Raw genomic sequence first — 13,042 nt, forward strand, 5'->3', positions numbered from 1 at the left:
TTTGATGTGAAAATTTGTAATTGCCGGTGCGGCAAATCCAGTGCGCCGTAAACGTAGTTTGAGAGAAACCACGTTGTGAGGGTACTGCCGTATTTATTTTATATTTTACCGGTTTTAATACTTAGTAGATACTAGATAGTCATGTAGAAATATGTTCTTTATGTTACGATCTTTCAGACCAGTTGATTTTTGTATTAAGATTGGCAAGTCCGGACAAATTCCAACCCAAGGCAAATTCTTCACCACCACTGCTACTGTGTCCCCTCCTAGCTCAGTCCCCTCAGTCATTTCCTTTCACCTTCAATTTGCTTTGTTCTGTTTAATGCCGCCATATCTTGCAAGAGAAGAGCACTAGACTGAATAGAACTAAGGCCAGACTGGAAAAAATACTCTTATGTCGAATATCGCTGATGTGTCCAGCGACCAGCATAGTGGCGGGATTGCACCTAGTGGCGGGATTGCGCCGAAAATTTAACCGTTCTCCGGCGTAACTTCACATACACTGAATTCAGCGCATGACATTGGCTGAAGTTTTCGGCGCAGGGGCCAGGGCAGTAGCAGATTTTTAATGCAAAAGACGGTCTCCAAATTTAGTTGGCACGCTGGTCAATTTAGCAGCAGATTTGCCCTGTGAGCGGCTGTGAAGAGCTTTCAGGGCGAGACGTCCCCGCCCTACCCGCGGTCATCACGTGCTCGAACTGGCGAGCCACCCTGATCAGTATACTCAGTGGAGGAGTGGCCGCCCAGGTGAGGCTTCAACCCTTGGCATGGAGATAGTTATGGAAGACCTTGTTGAACATCGCCGAGCGTCGTTAAGTAATACCGCAGTGGGTTCCTGCCCACTACGGTATCGAGGGGAATGAGAGCGTGGACGACCTCGGACCTGGCGAAACGAGCGGCCGCACTCAAATGCCCGCTCGCTGACCAGGGCGGTTCATGGTGCGGCCTCGCATCAAGGCGCGACAACTGGTCTGAGTTACTATCTAAACCACTCCTCGGGAGCACGCCGCCGCTCCCTATCCCCGGAGAGGACCGAAAGGACGCCGTTTCGGTGCACCAGATGAGGGCGGGCCACTGGGGCTGCTCGCTCCAGTACGTGCACCGAATCGGCTGTCTCCACTCCGCGGCGTGCCAGCAGTGCCCACACAAGCGGTGTCGCGCGGTGCTCTGCGCCGTGTGCCGAGAAGAGGCTGATGTCGTTGCCAGCCTCGAACACTGGGCCGGTTCCGTAGCTCAGTCGGTAGAGCGTTGAGCTCCGCGTGGTGAGAGCACGCGTTCCCGGTTATAACAGTCCGGGTTCGAACCGCGACGGGCGCGACTCCTGACAGCCTGACAGGTATAGTTGCAGTTGGTGGCAGGCCGTAGTAGCCAGGCGAGTACCTATCGGTAAAGTAACAAGAAGTGTTGGGAGATTTTAAAAAGTCTTGTGATATCAGACATCAAAATTACGAAGATGTTTTGTCATAACATACCTTCTTCCAAACAATACACCTTTTTACGTTAGCTTTTGACCATTGGACAAAACATTTGTACACATTCGCCAAATAGGTGGCGCTACAAATGGGCGGTTGGTCACAAAGAATCACCATTTGGCAAAACTATTCGGCGGTCCTCTACAACTCGACATTGAGCGAATGGTTCAACATTGTGCAAAGCAAATCGTCAATGGTCAGAACTATTCGTCATATGCCGAGCTGGCTCGCTCAATGCCGAATGCTGTCGAAGTGTTAAACTCTTTTGCAGATCGTTCATTTCAGCGTTCAATCTGTTTTGCTGAATGGCTGAAATGGAACTCACAACGGCGGAATAGTTGGGCTCAATGCCAATTGCCGAAATGGCTCCTCAAAGAGTTATGGCGAATGGTTGAGTTCAAATGCAAAAAGGTGAAGTAATAGTGAAATGCCTTTTGGGCAAAGAATGAGCGATCGAGAGAGTGAGTCCTGAAAACTGTTCATGGGCCCTGTGTGTGGTAGGACCGTACACACAGGCTCCAAGTCCAAGCTCCGCGCACTGCATCCCTACGTCAGCCTTCCGTCACCGCACACAGCCATGTGACGTCATACCGACTACCCCTCCTCTGCCCCACGCCTGCTGCACATACGGCACGCAGCAGTGTGCGCAGCATGCCCACCTGCATGCCAAGTTTCATCAAAATTGTCACGATAATTGCCGAGCTGTTTGAAGAGAAACAAACTATTTGACACATCTTTTTGCATTTAGCACTGTGCATGTGCAGTGGGGGTGACACACATGCATCGAAAGCATCTGATGTTTTGTTGAAGGGATGAAGGTAACTGTGGACTATAACCTTACAAACCTGCTGCAAGTCAATTACTCCAGTGGTTGCCAAGATATAAGCTCTCAAAGTTACCACTTTAGCAGAGCAACACTCTTCACCCACGTCCCACGGCTTTCCAAATGGCACTGGGCACGTGCCACGACGGTTACCCAGATGGATCAAGTAGGTGGTCAGTTACGAACTATAAGGGATGGGGCTACCCAACAAAAAGGACCGCAGGTCAATTCAATCGGCCAAGCGGTCGCTGAGTCACAAGCTTCTCAAATGCGTCACAGACCGGGCCGGCCGGACCAGGTGCTCATACGGAGATTTTTCCTTGATGTTGAAAAGACCGCGCTTTGCTCGCACGTAATTAAAGCGAAAGTCTAAATCCACACGATGAAATGAAGCTTTTGAACCTAGCGAATTGTACTGTATTCGTATCCTCCAACTTGTCAATTGTTTTCCATTGATAATATGTATACCTGCACTAATAACGCTGCCTACAAATGACCCCTTTTTTTTCCTGCAGAGCTGGTAAGTGGTAAGGTGCCTCCACAGCCAATAGGCATGTCATTTTTGTTTGAAGTTGAGCATGGAAGGCAGTGGTTCCAATATGATGACACCGTCCAAACGTATCTGCAGGAGGGGCCACAAGGTGAGCAGGAGCGGGTTTAAATGTCAAACTTTCCGCCATTTCCTTGTATGCTAAATGGGATCGTTCAAGATTTTTCTGATCTTACACCTAACTGTGACGAGCCACTAGTGCTGGGGAACTGCTGCTCATCTGTCCCATTGTGTCTGACTTTCTTTCCTTTGAGCTCTAGTTTCAAAATTTTACTCACTGCCGGAGATTTCGCGATCGGACTATGGACTGCACCAGTAGATTTCTCTTGGATTTGACGCTGCTTGTTGGGCGTTATTTGGTATAGCGATTGAAATCTGAACTCGCTATTATTTCTTTTTCAGACGGTGGCACTACTGTGGCGCTGAAGTTGAACGATACGGATGTGACGGTAAACTTTGAGGAAATGACGCAGGCCAGCTCGGCGGCCAAAAAGCCCACCAGGATCCGATGCGTGAAAACTGGTGGCACAGGTTTGTAACAAAAAATATTTAAAAAAAAAACTTGTAATGCGTCGTAAAGTGTAGGTACTTGAATTGGACCTGGACGGTGAAGACAAGTGATCGCAGATAGCGAGAGTTTGGACCAGCGGAGCAATGTTTTTGCTTAATTTTCCACCTTAGTGTATAGACTTATCCAGGCGCGGATACAAGGGGGGGCCATGGGGGCCATGTCCCCCCCCTTGGCCGATTTTTGATTTTTTTTTCAAAAATAAAATAAAAAGTTAAAAAGCTGAAAAGGGGGCCTCCTGAAAATAAAGTGGCCGAAATCCGATGAGTTTTTTTTTTAACCTACCCACTTAGTTATTTCTCGTTCGTTCATTTATTTCATAATTCGTTTATTCATGTTGAGATGTTGCCTGAACAGCTAGATAAGCTCAATAGACGCAGTTTTTTTTTTTTGGGGGGGGGGGCCCAACAAGTGGGAAGATGGGGCCTCCAACAGGTGGGATTATGGGGGCCTCCTGGTTTCTAATGGCCCCTCCCTTGGAGATTTTCTGGATCCGCCCCTGGACTTATCACAAGACGGTAAAGGTAAATATAACATCGAATATGGAAAAACATTCTAGATAAAACTTTCTTAGGCCTTAAAAATCGACTTACTGCATAAGTTTGACGACAGGTGAATGGCGAGCATATCATGCATTCATATTAATGGATTTGATTTATCGTTTATCCAGGCAGCTTCAGTTGGAGCATCAAGGAGGGCAAGAAGGAGACGTATCTGCCCATGTCCATCATTGAGCTGCTGGAGGACGCGCTGGCGAAGAAGAAGGCCAAGTTCGTGCGACAGGGGGTCACCTACGACCTGAAGAACATGGCTCGGAAGAAGAAGGGCGACGTCGATATGGAACTGGTGCGGGTCACCTGCTCTGGCAAGGCGTACGACGCCAAGCACAAGCCGGTGGCGGGCCTGAAGCCTGCTGATGCTGCGGGTGACGCCCAGAACGGCGCTGGAAATGCCAAGAACGACGCTGGAAATGCCAAGGATGCCGGCGATACCGCCAAGAAGGACGCCCCTGCCAAGAAAGGCAGCAAGAGGAAGAACGCCGCCGCGGCAGCCGCTGACGGTAAGGATAGTGTTTTTCTGTATTCGTTGCGGTAAAGTTTCAGCGATTTCGGCTTAGTTCGCAACGTTTCAGTAAAGGGTCATTTTGCTGGTTCTAGCGTATCCGCGCGCAAGCACATGCACTGTGTGGATATGCTCAATCAATCACCACAATTGACTTATTTATGGCGGATCGCGGTGACGAGTGGGACGACGGAGGTGCTGTAAGCCGGTGCTCGGACGATATCTTACCGCTGTGCCGCTATGTTCTCCGTGACGATGTAGTTATGGACGCCAACAATCACCGCAATCCTGGCACCCTGAACCCCCCAATCACCACCGCGGCGACGTCTTCTCCACGACGACATCTTTCCATGACGATTTCTGACGCGCTCTGTCTGGTGACGTCTCTGTCTCTGTCTGGTGACTATGTCTGAGATGCTCCGTCGACGTCTCCCCAGCCGACGCCGACGCCGGGCCTCAGATGAAGTCAGTGGTGCTGAAGGGCCGCGCGCCCGTCGACACCGAGTGTCCCGTGGCGGCCGCCAACCACGTCTACTGCGAGGGCGACGACGTCTGGGACTGCATGCTGAACCAGACCAACATCGGCAACAACAACAACAAGTACTACCTGATCCAGCTGCTGGAGAAGGACGGCAGCGGCTCCTACAGCGTCTGGATGCGCTGGGGCCGCGTCGGCTTCAAAGGCCAGAACAGCCTGACCACCTACGGAGCCAACCTGGAGGCCGCCAAACGCGTGTTCGCCTCCAAGTGAGTTGGACTTTTGGGATCATTTTGTGATAAGGGTCAAATTCTTGGTGTCCTAAAGGCGCAGTGATTAGCTTTTATCGTCTTTGCCGTCATATGGGCGTTATCACAGTTGATTGATGCATTGCAAATTGCCGAGAGCGTAGTCAAAGCCTTTGCGATGATTATTTGCGGTAAACATGATGCAATACGCCACTGTTACCCGTTGCTAAGCGTGGTCCTCCGTCTTTGAGTGGTGTCGATTTATCCACCATCGAGGCGCCTTGCGGGGACACTGGACGGGGCATGGGGTCGCAGAGACTCGTCGGCTGTATGACGACAAATTATTGCGCTCTTAGCTCTTCGCTCAGGTTAATCCGATCGTAGATTTGTCGGATCTAATAACCAAATAGCGATGGGTTCATCTTAGCATGGGTAACGTTATTAGTGAAATAGTAGATGGTTGAGACCGCGCTGTTTCTCCACAGGCTGCGGAATCTGACAGTATCGTTTGTTTTCAGGTTCCAAGACAAGACTAAAAATGCGTGGCGGAACAGGGCCGACTTTGTAAAGGTTCCAGGGAAGTACGATCTGCTGAAAATGGATTACGCCGAGGATGAACCCGACGCCAAGAAACTCAAAACCGAGGCCGAAAAGAAGAAAAAGAAGGAAGTAAGTGGCCTCTTTAGTCTTTTTACCTTGTATAGCTCTGTGTAAAAAAAGAATTTCTTTAAATAAGAATTACTTAGTTGACAAACTTAAAACTTGACCAGCTATCGAATGAGTCACAATTAAGGAATTAACAATGAACTAGTCGCAAAAATAAAATATATAACCTCGTGTGACGCCAGCCCACCGTGCATCCCCTCATCAGTAAATAATACTGTGGCGGCATATGGCGGTGACTTCAGTGGCAGAGACGTCTGACAAATTTATAGCTTCGAAAAGTCTGCGAGTGTTCCGGTTCATTCAATTGTATCGCGTTACTAGGCGTTACTTATGCATCTTTGTGAATCGTCTGCGCTTCAATTTGCTTATAATCCTGATTACAGTTAATGATTCTTGCCTTTAAATTAGCTCTATTAACTGGTATTAACCTGAAAATGTAATGTTTTTTTTAGATCGCTCCGTGCTCGCTGGAGAAGAAGGTGCAGGACCTGATCGAGCTGATCTGCAACGTCAAGGCCATGGAGGAGGCCGTGATGGAGATGCAGTATGACGCCAAGAAGGCGCCGCTGGGTGAGAATTCGTGCGCCGCAGAACTCTTCGACTCCAGTGTATGATGAGGTCGTGTGTTCGCAGTTGGTGTAGGAGTTGGCTTGGACATCAGATTTTTATGAAAAGGTTCAGTGGCAGGCCAGCAGGCATAAGCGTACCGTCAATTTGTCCAATCAGACCTTTTTCACCAACTGAAGGAATCCTACCAGTGAATTTTCGAATGATGCCGCTGGTTGTGACGCGTCCTTTCCGTGTTTTCCCCGGCCGCTGTCTTACTCTATCTCTGATTCCCTATCCACCCCAGGGAAGCTGACTGAGGATCAGATCAAGGCTGGGTACGAGGCGCTCAAAGAGATCGACGAACTCATCAAGGCCAACAAGACGGGCAGGGAGCTGGTGGACGCCTGCAGCGCCTTCTACACGCGCATCCCACACTGCTTCGGGTGAGCAGTCGGCACAGGATGTCTCAGAGGAGGGGTGCATAGGCACTCGTTGCTCGAAATCTCTAGTTTTTGATCGTTTTCATACGCACAGCATGGTCCCTCACGTACTCTGTCGACATGCGCTCCTCGATAACACCCAGGGCCGCGTTGTTTTACTCTCGATCTTCATAACCAACCATAGACCACTATATATTTATGTGTGGCTTATGTGGTCTATGTCATTGCCTATGCCTATTTCTTAACTAAAACTCTGACGCCACCAGCTCCGCCGTGTGCCGTCGAACAGGATGCGTCCTCCGACCATCATCCGCACTGCGCACGAGGTGAAGCTGAAGCTGGAGCTGCTGGAGGCGCTGGGAGACATCCAGACGGCGCTGAAGCTGATCGGGGAGGAGGAGGAGTCGGGTGACGGCAAGGCGCGCCACCCGGCTGACTCTCAGTACCACGCGCTCAATGTGGATATCAAACACCTGTCGCCCAGCGATCAGGTGTACAAGGTGCGTACCGGGTGGGGTACAAGGTGTACAAGGTTCCGGATGGGGTATAAGGACAGACATGTACAAGGTGCGTGTCGGGTTTGGCACAAGGTGCGTACAAGAAAAGTTGTGATAGGAATAGTTACGGAGCGAGCGAAGCGAGCGGAGTCTTACGTAGAATAACGGAAATTTCTGAGTATGAGCGGCCGGCCGGCCGGCCGGGCGGCCGGCCGTGCGGACGCTTTTGCGAGGCTTATATCTCAGCAACCACTTGACCGATTTACATGCGGTAATTTTTGTAGGGTAGCTTCATTCCTTCTACCAAGTATTGGACTATTCCCGATGCATGTGGGTGACCCCTTATGCACGTGCCACGTGCAAAACGAAGAGGTGTCAGTTTTGTAATTGTTGCAATATCTCGGTAACTACTTGGCCGATTGCGCTGAAAGTTGGTATGTAGGTAGGCACCCACTAGGCACTGCATATCCATGTGCCAGAGTTGGGGTGCTGCTGCACGTGCGCACGTGCAGGGGTCGTTTCCAGATCTCGAGAACGGCTGGACCGATGGCGCTCAAAGTTGGTACACAGTTAGGGACCAGTTAGTAGGGTGCCGTGTACAAGTCAGTTGGGACCCATTTTGCACGTGCGCACGTGCAGGGTGCCGCTCCCAGATCTCGAGAACGGCTGGGCCGATTGTGCTCAAATTTGGCACATCGCTAGAAACCGGTCAGTAGGGTGCCGTGCACAAGTCAGTTGGAGGTACCCCCTCGAAATTTCGCACGTGCAAGACTCACCCCCTCGCTCGCTCCGTTAGTCGCCCCAAAAGGCGCTATACTGGTATTAGTGTCTTAAGTTATAGTGCACTGTAATTCCAGCTGCAACTACGGCTATGACGCACAGGCTGAGGACTGTGCGTTGCGTGGGGAGGGGCTCGCTAGGTCAACTTCCTCCCCTCGCCTTCCACCACCAGGAAGGTTATGTGAAAGCACACTACCTAACATGGCTTTGAGATGTTTTCATTTTTCTGTCAAATGAGGCATTGTCCTACCTCGCAAACTGGGTTTACGTACGACTCCTGCGCCATTTCCATCGTTGATCCTTGATTCACGAACTCCGATTTCTTCCTGGCCAGACGCTGGAGAAGTACCTGGAGACCACTCACGGTCACACGCACATGGGCTACGGCCTGAAGCTGCTGGACGCCTTCTCCGTCACCAAACGCTCAGAGGAGGAGCGCTTCGTCGACCACGGCAACCGCATGCTGCTGTGGCACGGCAGCCGGCTCACCAACTGGGCCGGCATCTTCGGCGCCGGACTGAAGATCGCCCCGCCCGAGGCGCCCTGCACCGGATACATGGTAAATAGGGGCGGAGGGGGGGGGGGCGTGATCCGTGAGGTGGCGTGGGTATGGCGCTTTGGCGAAATACGTGAATATATGCCTCATTTCGTTTCACTCACTCATTGATTTCTAATCGGTTTATATGAAATGCTGATATTGAATGGAAATGATTTTACTTCTTTCGGTGATTGTTCTTGGAAGCACAATAATATATAAGTCGTGGAAAGTACCGCCCATCTGGCCTTTACGCGCTCTTATGTGGGTATTTATTCCGCGAGCTGACCGTGGGTATCACATTCCTCGTTTTCAGTTCGGCAAGGGTATCTACTTTGCCGACATGGCCAGCAAGTCTGCCAACTATTGCTGCGCGTCGCGCTCCAAGAACGAGGGTATCCTACTGCTCTGCGAGGTCTCGCTGGGCAAGGTGGGTGTCTCTTTCTCTCTTCTCTTTCTTGGGGTGAGTATCTCTTTCTTTGGATGAGTGTCTCTTCTGTCTTCCACCGTGACACTTCCATGTGAGACTGTCTCTCACGATGGGTGTGACTGCTGTGACTGGGTGATCAAACAGGGCGAGACGGAGTGAAGGCACTAGTGTGGATCTAGGTTTTCCGTGTTGTTTTTGTTCGATTGGATGAACGGGTAATGCTGCATTTTCTTCTCTTTTTTTTGTATGGAGAGTGAATCGCAGACGTTAGAAGAATGATCAATGAATCTCACCAGTTTCGGCCTTACATATAAGGCGTTTCTTTTTCTTTTATTAGCCGTGGTGCACTTATTCTCTCAGAACGAATGAAATTATATTTCTCAGTTGCGCTCCCTTGCCGAAATCATCTATCGTCATCACGTTTCTGCATTGGTGCTTTACCCAAAAAAACTCGTTTGTCTCATTTTTTACTTTATGATTCAGCAGCTGCCCATTATCTAAGCGACGTTTTCTCCCATTCCACAGCCGAACCAGTTGTACAACGCTAACTACAACGCTGACAAGCTGCCCAAGGGGAAACACTGCACCAAGGGCATGGGCACGGTGGCCCCGCCCACTACTAACTACGTCACACTGTGAGTGGCACGCGATTGGTCGGAGGTCGAGATTGACAGTAGGCCTGACAGCGACAAGTGTCCTGCTTGATAAGAACTGATTCGATTTCCTGTTGCTCTGTCTATTTTGAGTTTTGGTTTTGGGGTTAGGAGTATATTGTGTCATTGCTATGTAACTGCTGCATTTCATTACGTGAGGAAATATAAGGACTGTCCCAGAGCCTTGTAAGCGCGCACCCTTGGTATTTTTCTTCAGCAGTGGACAGTACTGTCCTAGACAGCACGTTATTCCTCAGTCTTAACAGTCACTGTTACCGTGGTCTTATGTGAAATTAATTCCAGCTGCATTCTCACCCTGTTTTCTTCCGTTTCGACAGTGACGACGGGGTGGTCGTGCCGATGGGGCCGGCGAAGGACACCCCCGACAAGAACAAGGCCTGTCTGATGTACAACGAGTACATCGTTTACGACGTGGCCCAGGTGCGCATGCGCTACGCCCTGCGCGTCAAGTTCGCCTTCAAGTGAGGCGGTCGGGTTGAGCAAGCGGCGGTCGGTTGGTGGGTCGACCGACGGGTGAACGGGCCACCCAGTGATCTGTACGTACCGGTACCTGTGCGTGAGTACCCGTGGCCAGAGAGCATTTGGGTAGTGCAGTCACGGGTCGCTCTCAGTCGCCACAGCAACGCCGGGGAGGAAGCGTGGCTGTACATCGGCCGAGATAGTCACATTTCCAGGGAGTGCCGAGCTCATTTCATCGCGCGGAGTTGGCGTCGTTTTACCGAGTTTTGTTGGCGCAGCTGTGAGTTGTTTGTGATCTGTAGGCACTGTGTGGTGCCGCCATGCTTAGTTAGTCATGTGCCTAGAACGTGTCATTATATCTGTGATTCACCTGCCTTTGCGCCAGCCTGTTCAGTGCGCGCTACAATTCGCTTCGGGTGTGGCATTGTTTCTGTGTGGTTAGGATAGTATTACCGTTCCTTTCTCCACTCGCCGTTTTGTTTGTGGTTGATAAAGCCGCTTTTCTCAGGCTGTTGTGGATCAATCTTAAACGATAGAAGTTCGTTGCCCATACATGTACTCTTATTCACACCTGAGGCTCTGATTTCAATTACATTTCCGAACCATCGATGTCGTATTAACAAAAAAGTGAAAGTTCGCTCCGGGCCAACTAACAGTCCTCGCCGTTCACAAATTAACCTGACATGATGAAAAGCACGACTACCATACAACTTAGCGATTCTCTGTATACAGACACATATATACCATTTTAAATATAACAAGCGGCTCGGACACTTCCGTGGCACGCGCATCACGTACCACAACGTAATAACTTTATGATGGAAAAGCTGGCGTGGAAGAACTTAGGGCCTCGGGCCTGTCATACCTCAGTACTTTATACCAGGTCCCCGCGGTACACACCAACAAAACCATTACCATTTGCGGCGGACGAATTAGGTACCTATATCATCTCATGTTTTGTCGTGTCATCATCACACTGGAAGCTCCCTGGACGTATTCAGCGCCACAGAACCACTTTCTACACTTTCTCACCAGCCAGGTATCGCACCGTCGCCCGTGGGTTATCGCCCGTGCCCCTCCTGTGTGTATACCCCTCCCCCCTGACCTGTCCATGACCGCTGGGTACAGAACATATCCGCTATATCGTATCTGTCCCTCTCAGGGCGGCGGCAACCCGAGCGACTTACGCACCAGCCGCTGGGCGATCTTCTGAAACTGTTCGCGGTCTTGGCGCCACATTTTGGCGGCGTCCACGTTCGCGCCACTCTCGTCGTTTGGCTCTGTAGGACACAGGCCGGGAGTCGTTATAGTGGAGGTCATTGGCACATCGTGACTGTTGACGTGCCAACGAACAAATAGTAGTTAAAGTCGCAAAACGACATCAAACAATGACAGAACGTGAGCTAGAAGCACACACGAATGACGCATTTGCCGGTATCGCCATTTTTACTACAAGCGTGCACGGATGGCTTTACATCAATCGGTTTCGTTTTGCCGTTTTGCCGCTCCCGCGATGTCTTCTGTTCAATCACCACCCACTGGCCGCTCAGTGCTCACCTGCCAGCATGCTGACCACCGAGAGCAGGATCTTCTCGACGCTCTGCACGGGGCTCCAGCGCTCTGCCGAGGTCTCGTAGCCCATTGGGTCGTCGCCCGGCGCGTGCAGGATTGAGATGCACACACGGCCGTCGGCGTAAACTGGCGCGGAGGGGTTGTGAGTCAGGAAACGGGTGGCGAATGGTTTGATAAATGAGCTTGTGACTTGCTTCACCAAATTTATGGTATCTGGCACACATATATTATTAACATATGGCTGTCAAATGTGTTGGCTTTATGTTTGGCAGATGTAATGACATTGTGACCTGAAGATTTAGAACATAATATTCATGAATCAAGGAAGCAAAAGCCTTACTGTTGGGATGAAACATTTCACAGCAGAATTGCATCTTGGGTGGGTTCAGTGGGTAGTCTGGTGGAAAGGTCAGCTTTGCCGTGAACACTCCTCCATCAAAGCAGGTCCCCTCAGGTCCTCTGAAACACAGTGAACATGAAAAAAAAACATTCAACATAATTAAGGCAAGTGAAAAATATGACCCCTGCCCTGCAATTCATCTTTAAAATTGGAGATTATTAAACGTAACTAAGCAGCAAGCAACCACTCAACTACATGACTTGATAAATTACTTTCAAGGAAAAATTGAACACAACTACCACTTGACCATCAGTTTGAGTAAAATGAAATGATCCTGATCATTACTTACGTAATGAGTGCCTCCCACTCAAAAAAGTTTTCTTCATTGATGGGCCCAGCCAATATTCCCTCGGGTGGATTCAGGGTAAGCTCTGCAAAAGAAAGCTCATTCAGTTGCTTGTTTGTCAATTGCCATTGGTGCTCATCCTATGGTGACCCACAATATTCATACATATATTTTAACCAGTGTAAAATGTGAAAATTAATCTCATTAAGCCTGTTTGTTTTCCCATTTAACGTGAAAAACAAAAACTTACGTTTGTACTCCGCCATCAGACGTTTGAGTGCATTGCCAGCCATAGCTAATGAATTAAAGCTGCACCCAGAACCATATAACTTTTCCCGAAGTTTTCCGCCCTAGTACAGTTTCAGCCTCTTATACGGCCTTGGTTTCAGCCAACAGAAAAATTGCGAAAAAATCAAACACAGTACAGTCGCCCGTGTACGTGTTGTGTGTGTGTTGCGTTGTTTGAGTTCAGTGGTTGTTATGCTGATGCTGCATGTAATCTCAAAAAGGTAGAACTCACAAAATTCTGACGTCAAAAAAACAAATGATTTGT

The 13,042-nt window shown here is 49.7% G+C and overlaps 2 protein-coding genes across 3 annotated transcripts; one reads left to right on the forward strand and one right to left on the reverse strand.

The window, feature by feature from the left end:
* Window positions 1–38: 38 nt before the first annotated feature.
* Window positions 39–10,609, forward strand: LOC122366729 (poly [ADP-ribose] polymerase 2-like). 2 transcript variants are annotated; one of them, XM_043339262.1, is made up of 13 exons: window positions 39–81; window positions 2,811–2,936; window positions 3,248–3,376; window positions 4,084–4,473; window positions 4,913–5,222; window positions 5,720–5,870; window positions 6,320–6,437; window positions 6,721–6,859; window positions 7,146–7,356; window positions 8,468–8,692; window positions 8,985–9,098; window positions 9,624–9,733; window positions 10,090–10,609. In XM_043339262.1, exons 2-13 carry the CDS (start codon window positions 2,849–2,851, stop codon window positions 10,235–10,237), a joined length of 2,133 nt encoding a protein of 710 aa, XP_043195197.1. In that variant the 5' UTR covers window positions 39–81; window positions 2,811–2,848; the 3' UTR covers window positions 10,238–10,609. The 2 variants fall into 2 exon arrangements, with proteins under 2 accessions (XP_043195197.1, XP_043195198.1); XM_043339263.1 differs by having other exon boundaries at window positions 40–75.
* Window positions 10,610–10,770: 161 nt separating this feature from the next.
* On the reverse strand, window positions 10,771–12,962 carry LOC122366730 (ubiquitin-conjugating enzyme E2 G2). Its single transcript, XM_043339264.1, has 5 exons — window positions 12,740–12,962; window positions 12,493–12,574; window positions 12,144–12,262; window positions 11,789–11,929; window positions 10,771–11,511 (listed from the first exon to the last, which is right to left on the reverse strand). Exons 1-5 carry the CDS (start codon window positions 12,780–12,782, stop codon window positions 11,390–11,392), a joined length of 507 nt encoding a protein of 168 aa, XP_043195199.1. The 5' UTR covers window positions 12,783–12,962; the 3' UTR covers window positions 10,771–11,389.
* Window positions 12,963–13,042: the final 80 nt, after the last annotated feature.

The sequence above is a fragment of the Amphibalanus amphitrite genome, unplaced genomic scaffold, assembly GCF_019059575.1.
Source record: "Amphibalanus amphitrite isolate SeventyFive unplaced genomic scaffold, NRLGWU_Aamphi_draft 000827F_arrow, whole genome shotgun sequence".
Classification (NCBI taxonomy): Eukaryota; Metazoa; Arthropoda; class Thecostraca; order Balanomorpha; family Balanidae; genus Amphibalanus; species Amphibalanus amphitrite.